Source organism: Dicentrarchus labrax, unplaced genomic scaffold, assembly GCF_905237075.1.
Source record: "Dicentrarchus labrax unplaced genomic scaffold, dlabrax2021, whole genome shotgun sequence".
Lineage (NCBI taxonomy): Eukaryota > Metazoa > Chordata > Actinopteri > Moronidae > Dicentrarchus > Dicentrarchus labrax.
This window is the reverse complement of record NW_026136718.1, coordinates 27,428,285-27,442,233: the sequence shown is the minus strand read 5'-3', so window position 1 is coordinate 27,442,233 and position 13,949 is coordinate 27,428,285. Positions and strand designations below refer to the sequence as shown.

The 13,949-nt window shown below is 38.5% G+C and overlaps 1 protein-coding gene across 6 annotated transcripts in view; it reads left to right on the top strand.

Moving 5' to 3' along the window:
* LOC127350801 (inactive N-acetylated-alpha-linked acidic dipeptidase-like protein 2) overlaps nt 1-13,949 on the top strand; it is a 479,274-nt gene that overhangs the window by 157,333 nt on the left and 307,992 nt on the right. For all 6 annotated transcript variants that reach the window (XM_051377800.1, XM_051377799.1, XM_051377804.1 and 3 more), the window contains 3 exons: nt 675-851; nt 4,560-4,737; nt 7,142-7,303. In XM_051377800.1, the coding sequence (XP_051233760.1) occupies nt 683-851; nt 4,560-4,737; nt 7,142-7,303 (509 nt within the window). In that variant the 5' untranslated portion in view covers nt 675-682. The remainder of the gene's footprint in view (nt 1-674; nt 852-4,559; nt 4,738-7,141; nt 7,304-13,949) is intronic.

The following is a 13,949-nucleotide window of genomic DNA, read 5'->3' as shown; positions in this document are numbered from 1 at the left end:
TGGGTTGTCCGGTAAAGGAGTTGCAACTGGCTCAACATATGTCCCAATGTATTAGACGTAAACTGGCAACACAACGTATCAAGCAATCAAATACATATAAGAACCTAGCATGGGGTGATTCTACTGTTTACCTGCCAGCTGGCAATCACCATCTCAACTTTCCAGTGTTTTAGCATCTGATGACTTCAGACTCATCAGTTTGTTCCTCAAAATGCATGTATCCCATTTCATCATCACAGTGCTATTTCTGCTCCAAAGTTTGTGTTTGGGTTTAGGCTTAGGACTAGGAGCAAGCAGAGGTTTACTTGGGCTGAGGTTAGTGTTAATCACCAACCATTTTAAAAAATCCCATCCTGTTTCCATTGGTTAAAATATTAATGGGTGACTTCTTCTTAAAAAAATAAAAACATTTGAAATAAATAAATAAATAAAGCACTTCCTCTGCTTAATGGGAGACCCTGTTTGATGTTCGGGCTTGGCTTTGAGCTCAGTGTGTGCTGTGTTACTGTGCAACAGCCCTTGCCTCAGGAACCTTTTCATGATCCCATGGGGTTTTTTATGGAACTGTTGAACTCTTTCTTTGGGACTATTGCTGAAAATGGGCTAATGTTAAGTATAGAAATAAAAAACTGTAGAAACTGCATAAATGACAATATGATCCATTTGAAATCCAGGTGCCGACATGGCATACAGGAAGGTGTGTGATGCCCAGGGTGGCCCAATGGTAGGGGAGGTTCTGCACTGCTCTGGAGGTCTGGATCTTGACTGGGACCTGGACAAGGAGGAGCTACAGGAACAAGGACCCAGCATGGACCGCATGCAGATGCAACATGTAGACTGCCAGAGATCAGGTAGGATACACACTCACAATTTCCTATAACCTTTGTGTCGGTTAAGGTTTTAGACTAATTTTCTAATTAACTGAATGAAATGCACAATTTATAAATTTATAAATGCTTTCTAATCCTAAATTGTGATACAACAGCCACTTCACAACTCATAATACACAAAGATACAATTGTGTCATGTCATGCAGCTGATCTCATTTAAAGCAATTATGATGTGTTTATGATGAGGTGATTAGTTTGCTCTACTAACGGGAGAATTACAGCTCATATTAAATGTAAATGAATACTGTCTGATGTCAAGACAGTTAACATTATGTTTTTGTGAATTATTTATAAAACATTTGCTCACATTAATGATAATCACACAGCTCATAACTGTCAAAAAAATAGGAGTTTGGGAAGTAAGAAATATTACTCAAATGAGCTCTTTAGCAATGTTAAATGTCATTTATATATTTATGTCTGTACTTGCTGCTGTGATCTGCCTTAATGTAATAAGCATTGGCTTATACACAGCCTTCTCATGCCAGATCCATCATACATGTGTATGATCTTTTTCTGATGCATATCATATCAAGTCATATCATACGTCCTAAACATGTTTACAATCAATGATTCAGTGTTATTTGTGTTGATGTTGGTAGGTTTTTTCAGCATGTCAAAAGAAGTTTATTTCTCATGCTTTTGATATCTTAAAATGTGTTTCTGCAGAGGAATTCTTCAGAAAATCTTACACATAATTTGAGACAACCTGTCACTGTGAAAAATACTGTATTTAATGTGAGAAGTTTGCCAGTGCCAGCAGCTGGAAAAGTGAGAAACTTCATAAGTACCCTAAAGCTAGACTTGAGTTCCTCGGCTTTGAAGGACTCTGTTGTGAATTGTGCCTGGAGTTCTGTATCAGTGGCAGTTTTCTATCCTCACAAATGCCTTCTCAAGCAAGTGGGCTGATCGTTTCAAAACTCACAACTAAGAAATAAGTTTTTATTCCATTTCCCATTTACAGTTAGTTTCACCATTATTGTCTGTTGTTAGTAAGTTATACCCAACTCCAATTGTCTCTCTTGTTTAAAATTTCAAATGTCCTATGTTTTTTATGTTTTAGTTTCCCTTGATTATGCCTGATCAGTCCTTCCAGAAAAATGCTGATTGTTGCGGGCAAAAATCCTTGATTATGTGGCACGTTTTCTTAAAAAATGCGATGGAATATGCGGGATATTTATGCAATTTTATGAGATGAAATTGCGGGAACTTGCAAAAACTGCGGTTTGATGAAAAAGAGAAAAAAAAAGTGATTCCCCCAACACCCTGTTCTCACTAGGCTACTACCTTAATGTAAAGAGTCATTTCTTATTACGTCCTTTGATAAGCAAGCATACTACATCACAGAAAGTGCTGGGAATATTTAAGTTCTCATCTTGTTTTATTTCAGACCTTAATAAACACATGGCTCAAACTTACAAAACATTGATGAGTCAAACAAGTTCTGTAGCTTTACAAAAGGAATATGCTACAACTTCTGTAAAAATGAATAAATAAAATATAAATAAATAAAATGTGTGCTTCCTGTTTTCCAGAGGTAGCTATACAAAACAGACATCTTCTGTTAAAATAAGTGCTTCCAGTGCACAAAGTGCAATCTCTTACTGTAACGTAAATCTACATACTACTAATATACTTACAACTGTAAGGTTTTCATCGCAGGGTTTGCAGCTTTTCGATGATGTTGCGTAATTACGTCACTTCATAACGTTCCCATGGCAACAGGGGAAAATGGCTGCTCTTGTGTAGTAAGTAAACGCAAGATTTTTCAACTTTCTGCTAAGATATATGTGACTTTTTTGCAACAAAAATGCGGGGATTATGGTAGAGTTGGCGACCCATGTACACAGTTGCTGCAGTGACCCGGGTTCGAATACGACCTGCAGTATCCCAGGATTTTCCTTTATTAGGCCTAGTATATGGCTGCCCTCATAAAGCCTTGACCACCCTCTGGCCACCCCTTGTATAAAAGTCAAGCTCCGCCACTGTGGTTGTAGAGACATTATAGTTAAAACCACAAATGTCAACCTCATGGTAGTGCTGGAAGAAAAGTCAGGGGATCAACAAAATCAGTAGGCTTTGTAGTCTGGGTGCAATCTATGTCTGTATAAAACCAATCAATAGTTTTTCTAATGAATGTCAGTATGGATAAAAATTAGGAAGAATCTACTATGGTAATCATCTATAATGAGTCAACCTCTTTCAGAGCTTTATGTCTTATCTAAGGTTTCTTTTGCGAACTAGTCTGAACTTCTCAGTTCATTATCAAGGGGAGTTATTAATGAGTGCAGACAAAAACGCATCTGGCCACAATTGGATGGATCTACAACCAATCAGAGTGACACAACGTGTGACATAGCTCAGTTGGTAAATGAAACTTACCAATGATGTCTGAAGTACGGCAAACACATCTTTCTTATCAACAAAAGCTTATTTGCTGAAACAATAGTGAAATCTCCGCTGTTTGTATCCCCTTACTTCAGAACCAGAGTATTGCTGAGTCAGTTGAAAAGGATGTCCGGATGATCCTCTCTCCTCTCAATGCTGTTAGACCTGTAACACCGCAGATGCCTCTGAAGCCTGGGGTGTTCTCTCCTGGGGCCTCCAAGCGCTACAGTGACTTCTTTGAGAAGACGAGTCACGGCGTGTGCAACCGGGCTCATGCTGTAGAAAGCGAGCCCTCTGAGGCATTAGGTTTTGCAGGGCAACCACCCCTGTGGTTTTGTTGGGAGGGGCTTAACGGTGTGATAAGAGCAGCGGGGAGAGACGTGGAAGGTTTGCATTGTGTATGTTCAAGTTACCTACTGCAGCATTAAGTGCAGTTGTTTGTTCTTTCAGTGAAAATATACTGTCCAGTTTGTTTAATACTGATGTGATAGCGTATTCAGCAGCCATCTTGGTTGGTTGTGACAACAGCAAATGGGGTGATGCTCCTCTACAGTTGCAAACCTTACTCATATTTGATAACTAGAACTGTTGTGATTGGCACATCCAGATCTAGGACTGGTGGAAATCTTTCTGAATGAGAGCGGTGTCAGAAACATCTACCAGAGCAAATAAAACATGAGTTTACAGATTTATCTGGTTTTCTTTCTGCTGATAAATGGGAATCATATTTTATTTTGGACTGCTCATTGAGGGTCATTATCTTAGCTATAAAGTGTTTACACAGTTGTTATGGAATGTCTGTACCAAATTAGTATACAGCTTTGATGTTTGCAGGTTAATGTGACCCAGATGCTTATACGTAAATTAGCACATACACAAAATAATAATGTGTCTTTGCTCTTACGACTTGTTTTATTCTGTTGACTGGTTGGGACTGGTCTGTCAGGGTAAAAATTTTCCCCTCAGGGTGAATTGTAATATATTTAGTGACCCTGTCACTTTTCATGTAATGCCATAAGCGGGTAAAAAATTTATATTTTCCAATACTTTGATGACCAAAAACCTGCCAAACTAATGACATCAAATCAGCCTGAGCTGCACTTAGGGTTTAGTGCTAATTAGCAGATGTTAACAGCTTAAACTAAGGTAGTAGTTATGGTAAACAGTATACCTACTGAGCACCAGAATTCCTACATTATGTCAATAGCCCATAAACACAATATATTTTTTTTTCTCTTTTTTTTCTCTCTTTTTTTTCTCTCTAACTACTATCACTTTCAGGGTGTTCAGACCCTGGCCCTGACCCTGACCCTGAGCTGATGGAACCCATCCAGCCATCTGTCTCAGTTTCACCACATGGACGTTTTGAACGACTCCAGGAAGATCCGAACTACATATCCCACTTCACCAGGGCTCCGGGCCATAAAGGCCAACGACGACTCCACTGTTTCCTGCTCAGGTAATTCAAGGACTGCTGAAGTGGCTTAATAGAACTCAAGTCAGATATTGCTACAGGCACAGCAGGGTCATATTTACAAATTCTGTGTATTTCTGTGTGATCTGCTACAGCAGGATAGGTGTCATCAAATTTACTTTAAGGACAAGAAAACAAACAAACCAAAATAATTTAGGACCATGAAGCTGTTAAAAGTAATGTAGAATACTTACAGTCCATGCCACCATGTCAATTTGACCTCAAATAACTCTGTTACTCCATATGCTGCTTTTGAGGGGCAACCAGCCTTATGATGTCAGTAATTCTGCAACACTGAATGAGCATGTTGTTTGAGCAGTTATGTAGTTGTGGATTGGCCATAATTTAAATCCGTACATTTGAGATGTCCCTGTTTAAACTCTGACCAGTTGATGACCATACTGAGGATTCTGGGCCTTGATTTGCCAACAGGTACAAAAAAAACCTGCATTGATCATTCCAAGAAATTTTTCCTTTCAATATTTACTAAAAAATGTAAAAATAAATTAAATGATCTTGGCTCGTTACTTACAGAGGACTATAACAAAAAAGTGCACAAATAAAGTATACCAAGATTATTGTTTTTGAGTGTCTAACTGTACATAAAGGTCAGGCTAGAGTCATCAACAGTGCATGACAAGAGGCAATAATTGCCATTGTATAATTTCCTCCAACGCTTTCTTTGCTTCCATGCCAAAAATTAAAATTTTTGTTTGAATCTTATAGTCTTCCAGAGGATGACCTGTGTTGCCAAACCATCAGCCTCCTGACTAAGTGTTTCTTCCTCACTACTATACTGCTACACAGAGACAATCTTTGGAGAAAATACATTTTTGCCAATTTTGTATTAATTTAGTCATTAGGGTCATTCATTGCATTAGGTCTATGCAATGGATGGCTTGTCATGTCCTCTGAATCTTGATAGAAACATGGTACATTGATGGTGTTTCATAAGCCGCATTATGGAATATACTCTTTCCTCTAATATAAATTTGATTGGAAGTGGAACTACCTGAAAGTGCCTTCGTCTTTTCACTGCAGCAACCGCATATCATCTACCCTGACACTAGTGCTTGATTGTGCCTCATATCGTCATCGTGCCAGTATATATTTCTATCACCCCATTCATCGCCATTAAAGGACTGCACCAGATAGGGTAAGAGTGAGGCCTGAGTACCCCTAGAACATTCCCAGACACCCATTCCAATTGACACAGCACCTGCTAGTATGGAAAGGTTGCATGTTATCTAGATAAGCACCACTCCAGGGTGCTTGAAGTCAAGATCTGAATGGTGCCCTTAGGCATTAAGCCACTAGCACCAACACTGACTCAGCTGCTATGAAAAGGTAATAGCAGCCAATCGAATGTCAAACTGCCCATCAAGCACAAGCACTGTCTTAGCTTTAAGTCGGTAGAAGTGCCTGAAGGACTCTGTACTGGTCAGTGTTTCCCCATTCCTACAGGAACAATTTCTTACAAAGGTCCATTATATCCAGAATTTCTTGAGCAAGAGTTCATTCTTGACCTTTGAAACAGTAGTTTGATGAAGAAATCTGAGCTCAAGATCCACTTACTAGCTTTTTCCAGAACATCTTCCTAGCTTTCTTATACTAAACAACCTCCATCTACTGGGGAATACCACAAGATGCTTTTGAAAGCTAAAAAAAGAAACTAACGGACATAACATAATCTCTTGATTTACATCTGACCTTTCCTCATTTTTCATAGATACTTCCTGGCAGAGTAAGAGAGAAGTGCTGACAAGAACATGTTGAATAGAAAACACAAACACAAAACAAGGCTTAAATGTCTAGAATATAATAACTTGCAGCATGGATGGATTGTTTTTGACACTGGAGACCCCTATCGCCTACCAACAATGTTTTTTTCTATAATCATGATGACAATCCTTCCATAAACCTTAACTAAGTAGTTTTAATTGTCTAACTAGGAATCTGCAATCACTTACAAACAATGTCATTCTTCCGATCTAGGGATGATAGATAAAAAATGCTCATGGGTTGATTTGGAAGGCAATAACAGACAACTTATTTTGTGGTTTAAATGTGGTTTTGTGGACTTTTTGATACAGTTAGAGAAAAGTGAGAATATTGGTGATTAAGATAAGATATTCCTTTATTTGTCCCACAATGGGGAAATTCCAATTTCCGATTAAGGCACTAAAATAAGTAAAGAGAAAGATCAAATTTGAAAAGAAAAGAGGATTTTAGGAAGGAGTTGTTGGAAAAGCAAATTAATGGAGTTAAGTTGAAGGGATGTTCATAGGAGGTGACAGAGAGGTAGACAAACAAACAGAGAGGATCATAGTTTGATGCTTCCTATGACCTAAGATCAGATTTACATCTGACCTTTCCTCATTTTTCATAGATACTTCCTGGCAGGGGTTGGGGTTTTTGTCCTGGGTCTCCTGATTGGCTGGTTCGCTCACACACCGGCTGTCAAACCACCTGTTCTTCTATCTGACAGCTCAGACCTGCTTGAGGAGCTTCTGAGGGGAATCACAGCTGACAAAATAGATGCTCTTCAGAGGTAAGCTCCCAACATGCACTTAAATAAAAGAGAGAGAATTGCACTTTTGTTGTGGATACACAGTAGAAAGAAAGACCATAGGTGGTGTGTGACTTTGTGTGGAACCACACACTCAACAGCCCTTTTCCAGCCCAGGCTGGCTTCACAGTAAGAGAGAAGTGCTGACAAGAACATGTTGAATAGAAAACACAAACACAAAACAAGCTTTAAATGTCTAGAATATAATAACTTGCAGCATGGATGGACTGTGCAAACTAATTTATCTGTTATTTTTGTGGTTGCTGTGTTAATGTGTCTGGTGGTAAAGAGAGTTGACAGATAAAGACGAACCACAGTGAGAGTCAAGACAACAAATTGTTGTATTTGTTTTACAAATTTACAAAGCATGAATCACCTTTTTGAATCAGAAGATTGAGTGACTAAAACAGTTTGGATTTACTGATTCTTTACTCAGGCTTCAGTAATTGCTTTCCAGCATAATTTCTCTCTTTTTTATATTAAAAATAATTTGAAAGTTCAGGTGAATGTTTTTTCTAAAACTATAATTGGTATTCCAATTTGCTTCAGAATGCTTGTCTGGCTGCTGACAGTACATTGACTCATAATTGTGTTGTGTTAGTCAGTGATATGCAATCCAGTAGAACATTGACATTGATGCAAAAATGTAAATCAAATAGTAACAATAACACTTTAACAAAGAAGGCAAAGTCCTCCTTTTTAAAAACCTCAAGAATATTGGCATATCCAATGTCATCAGAAAGTGCTCCATTTGGAGTAATGCCTAGGAATATCCAAACAGAATATGCTGTATGCATGTTGTAAGTCTCAGCCACATTCAATTTTATATCTCCATTAGGCCTTTTAATATTGAAAGTTTCAGTCTAACTCCTTTCAATCACTCCCACAATATTCCCCTAACCATAACCAAGTAGATTTAGTTACCTATACCTAACCAAATCCTACTCATGGAGACAAAGTGTCCAATTCTGGCATTGGAGACCACTGTTTACATCTCTTTCTTGTAACCTTGACCGTGATGTAAAAGCTTCCTACTTTGTGACCGCTTCCTGTCTGCTACCAACAGTTCACAAAGGTTTCTTGTTATCATGAAAATTAAATTTGCCTAACCTGAGCCAATGTATGTTTAATTGCCTAAACCTAACCAAACATTAACCATAGAGACCATATAGACGGTGTCCAACTTTGACACAGTAGTTTTAATTGTCTAACTAGGAATCTGCAATCACTTACAAACAATGTCATTCTTCCGATCTAGGGATGATGGATAAAAAAAAAATGCTCATGGGTTGATTTGGAAGGCAATGACAGACAACTTATTTTGTGGTTTAAATGTGGTTTTGTGGACTTGTTGATACAGTTAGAGGAAAGTGAGAATATTGGTGATTAAGGCACTAAAATAAGTAAAGAGAAAGATCAAATTTGAAAAGAAAAGAGGATTTTAGGAAGGAGTTGTTGGAAAAGCAAAGCAGTGCTGTTATGATGGAGTTAAGTTGAAGGGATGTTCACAGGAGGTGACAGAGAGGTAGACAAACAAACAGAGAGGATCATAGTTTGATGCTCACTATGACCTAAGATCACCATAAGAACAGTCTGACTTTTTGCCTTCTAGCCAGGCATTGATCTATTTATATCCAAAGAGAAAGAAAAATATAGTTGAGAGAAAAAGGAAAACAAAAGATAAAGTCTCTCCACCAGGTAGCAAATCTTTTTTCTAACACTGATACAAACCTCCGTCAACCCGAACACTGCCTTCTCCAAGCCAAAGGATCACGGGATGCCTGGGTGTATGTGTCTCTGTGAGATAACTGGCTTTGCCACTGAACTGAGACAATCATGTCACCATGGTTTCCCTCTCTGAGTTTTCCACACTTTTCATTATTTATTTTCTCATTTATATTTCAAGGTGCCAGAAACACCCCCATCCACTCACCCAATACCACCAAAGACCCACACACACACATCTCAAACATGCATGAGGATGATGGAGTGATTCTTTCGGTTGATGAATGACAGCAACAGTTACTAATGAAATGAAATGCTCATTTTTACTATCTACTAGTCCTCAGTTAATTATACATAATTTATTATGATTTATTTATCAGTGATCTCTGTCTATTCTGTGCCTGTTGGAGAATAGCATGAACTGTAACTGAGCCATTGTGGCCTGTAGTTGACTTTTACTGTACAATGAGCCATATTTTCACAAAGTAGAGGATTAAATTGGCTAATTAGAGATGAGATAAAACAGAAACCTCTAGTCAAGCAGCAATATGAGGTCATGTTATGGTTTTGGACCTTATGAACTCTTAACCGACATTATTTCCTTTGTGCTATGGAGCAATATAGACACTGCACTTTCAGTAATAAAACAGAAAGATACAATAGTGCCAGTAAATCTTGAGGAACAGTGTTGCTATTGTCTGACTGGTGACATGTTAGGAGTCTGTAACCTAATGACTATAGTCCTGTGATTGGATGATTGGATTATTGAATGATTGACGCAGCTGCTATATGTATACATATTGTGTTGAAGTGTCATGCTGCCTGTATACACGATGAAGGTCATATAGACTAATACTGTGGCTGTGGCTGTGGCTCAGAGGCAGAGCGGGTCGTTCCTTAATCGGAAGGTTGTGGGTTCGATCCCCGGCTCCTGGTGCCACATGTCGAAGTATCCTTGAGCAAGATACTGAACCCCACACCCCAAATTGCTCCCGATGCCGTGCATCGGTGTGTGAATGTGTGTGAATGTTAGTTTCTGTTCGAGTGAATGTGTGTGAAAGGGTGAATGTGGCACGTAGTCGGAAGTCTAGAAAGGCGCTATACAAGTACAGGTCCATTTACCATTTAATACGTGGTGTAAATATAATACTATTATACTACTATATATAATATTTTTTCAGGCGTAAGCAAGACAGTTTGTCCCTCATTGTTTTCAAGTCGCACCTTCCGTAAATGTCCCACATTTATGTGTGCAGACCTTTTTTTCTATATATTCAACTTTATTAAAGGTCCAGTGTTTAGTATTTAGTGGCATCTAACTGTGTAGTTGCAAATTGCAACTCACTCGTATCACCCTCCCAGTCTAACTGAGTGAGAGAAGCTATGGCCGACAAAAAAAAAACGCAAACAGATAGCCAGTGTTTGGTTTGTCCGTTCTGGGCTGTTAAAACATGCCGGTTTAACATGAAGGCCTTCACAGAAGGTGCCCCGCAGTGTCTGTAGATATAAACAGCTCATTCTAAGGTAAAAAAAAACTAAGTGCAAAACCCCACAACAAATGATTTTACCCTATTAAAAACATTCCTTTACCTTATAAGGAGCCAACAACCCATGTTACTCTGTATTTAATATAGTTTTCCTTTAGCCTGGCAATTCTGTTTACTTTATCGGGCGCAGAAAACTGAGGAATAAAGCTGCCTGAGTTACTTTGTATTGAGTCTTGGCGAAGAGAGGCAAAAGTGAGAGTGAGACAGTAGCAGACAAAGTTGAAGAGACACATAAAAGGAGCTATGAAGACAGAGAAAGACCTGAAAGGAATAGAGGTAGACTAAGGAAATGATGGCAGTGGGGGAGCTTTGCATGACTATTCAGAGGAATCATCTCAGTGTGAATAAATTGCTGTTTGGTTTGTAGGATTCTCATTACGTGATTTATTAAATGATTATATATTATATATAATGGTTGTATCTGCCTGAGTAGCTCTATATTCAACAAATAATAATCAACGTGTATTGTTTAGAAGAACGAGACTGTCTATAGCGCAGATAGATGACTCTGCTTGTGTTTATTATTTTATATTTCTGACTCTTTCTTGTTTCTCAGCCAAAGGGTCTTCACTGTTTCCCCTTAATAGGGGTGTCAAGGCAAAACATAGCAGACTTTTTTTCCAGCTCGTCACTGTAGAAACTTTATGCATCCAATTCTTTTTCTATTTACACTTCAAAGAGGTGTGCAAGCATGCAGAGCTACTTTGAGAGAAACTGGATTAAGTTCAAATCCCTAGAAGATGGTTTCCCACTGCTTGTATCTTGGCCTGTCTAATGCTTATCTCTCCAGCTAATTATATACTATAATAAATTCAGTTTTACATCTATAGGGAAGTGCATCAGAACATTTCATGGTTTTTGTTTCTCTGCATGTAGTTCCAAATGTCTACAATTGCATTTAGTTTGAGAGTTTTTACAGAGTGCTTTTAGGGGTAATCCTTGAGATGATGTTTTTAAGCCCTGTGCTTTAATTGCTACTGATTCTGGCTGGATGATGTCTTGGGGTGATGGATCTTTATCTAGCTGATATGGCTTTATCTGGATGATATATATCTTGCTGTTCTGGCACCAGGACAACTAGCATCATGGATCACTATATTGTTAAGCTTGGAGTCTTGCGGCTGTGTATTATTTACTTGTTCCTTGATTTTTCTGTTTATATGAAGACATACTCTCTTGGCCACTAATCAAGCACAACATGGGCCTCATTTGACCAATGACTAGATGGATTATAGTGCTAAATGTTTGCTCTAGTTTTACTTACTTGCTAGCTACTTCCTATGTTTTTTGTGTATTTAGCATGGCATTGTTTCCTCCAATAATATATTTCAGTGATGACTGTACCTGTTGCATTGGTTTAATACATTTTACACACCGATGAGCCATAACATTATGACCACCTGAGCACCCTGGTGGTCATAATGTTCTGCAGCCCCATACCAATAAACTGCTCTGCACAGTGTGTTCTGACCCCTTTCTATCAGAACCAGCATTAACTGTTTCAGCAGTTTGAGCTACAGTAGCTCGTCTGTTGGATCGGACCACACGGGCCAGCCTTCTCTCCCCACGTGCATCAATGAGCCTTGCCCCCCCCCCATGACCCTGTCTCCGGTTCTTTTTTACTTCCTTGGAGCACTTTTGATAGGTACTGACCTCTGCAGACTGGGAACACTCCGCTATATACACACTCCTGAACAAAATCTTAAGACCGCGGCAAAAATTGCAAGTATTCGCATTTGTGACGCGTTCCATCAAAATGAGTCGGATGTCGCAGGGGCCCGTTTTTGTAGAAACACGTTTTTACAAGAAAATACAATTTTGGGCTATTTTCAGTTTTTACATGTTTCTAATTAAAGTCTCAGCTTTCATACCATGTCAAAATTAATGTGAAATACAAAGGAAAAATATAGCTAGCATAAATAAAACGAAACAGGTGTCAGATTTCAAAACACCGGCTAGCGTGTTTGTGTCATCTGCATCTTCTGTCAACTGTCAGTTTAGATAGACACGGACGCGGAGACAGATTGACAGATTGACAGCCTAGACAAAATGAATTTTCGCGACGACGACATTGCTCGACTTTTAAATTAAATTCCTGTAAGACATGCTACTTCAGACGACAACTGGATAAACCTTATTACGGACTATTTCACCGCACCGGCAGCTGAGAGTGAGAGTGACAGCTCCGAGTCTGACTCGGATTTCGCGCCACCGCCACCGGCCGGCTCCAATTGTGATGGCGAAGAAAGTGAGTGTGACGGAGGCGGGGAGGAAGATATTCCACTTGTGGCTGACCCGATGGTAGCATACAATGTCTCTGATTATAATGATGTAAAGCACTTTGAATTGTAAGTTTATTTATTTGAATATAAACTGTTTATAAATGTCTTTCAATTCATTTGGAATATGACGGAATGTTGATTGCTATCTTTAGAGCCCTTTTTCTCAAAAACAAGGTTTGGTGACAGTCGACCTTTGGAAGGGCGTGTCTCATACAATTTTGGAGTAGAAAAATAATTTTGGTATCGCCATAAAGCTGAGACTTTCCTCTTTACAGCCATGAAGAAAACTCAAAATGAGTTTCTGGGTCAAAGTGACTCAAAATGATGGAGCAGGTCACATTTTGCGTTGGTGGAACGTAACAAGGTTGTAAACTTTTGATCAGCTGATGACCAGCCGGTTTGAGTTTAAATGCAGTTTTCAATAAATTGCCTACTCTATTTTATTGTCTCTTGCTCCTGTTTCTTCTTTTTGCATTTTGAAGCTCTACTTACAGCCTGGTTACGTTCCACCAACGCAAAATGCTAATACTTGTAATTCTTCTCCCAGTCTTAAGATTTTGTTCAGGAATGTATATATATGTATGTATATATATCTAGCTAACTACCATAACCAGCTGTATGACTGCTACTTAAAAAGATTGGGTCTTCAGATTTGGCAAAGGTACACACATTCTTTACTCAAGTAAAAGTTAAAAAGTACAAGATCTTGGTTTCTTTTGAAGGATCTTGGTTTGTTTTGAAGGACAGTTTTTCTGTGCAAAGCTAACTGAAAAACTTCAAAAAGGGTCTCCCTCTCGACTGCATCGTCTTGTTACATCGTTAGTGTTTTACGTTATTGTTTTTGTTTGCATCATGTTACATCTGTAATGCATGATATGCACCAGTTTTTATGTTGGGAACAATAATAAGAATCCATTATTTCCCTCAAATGCATTAAAACTAAAGTAACAAGCCTGTTTTAAAAATGTAACAAGGAGAAAATACAGATATTGGTGTAAAAATGTAGGGGATGAAATAAAATAACTGTCAAAAGATTACTAGTAAAATACTTTAAAAAACTAAGTGCACTAACAA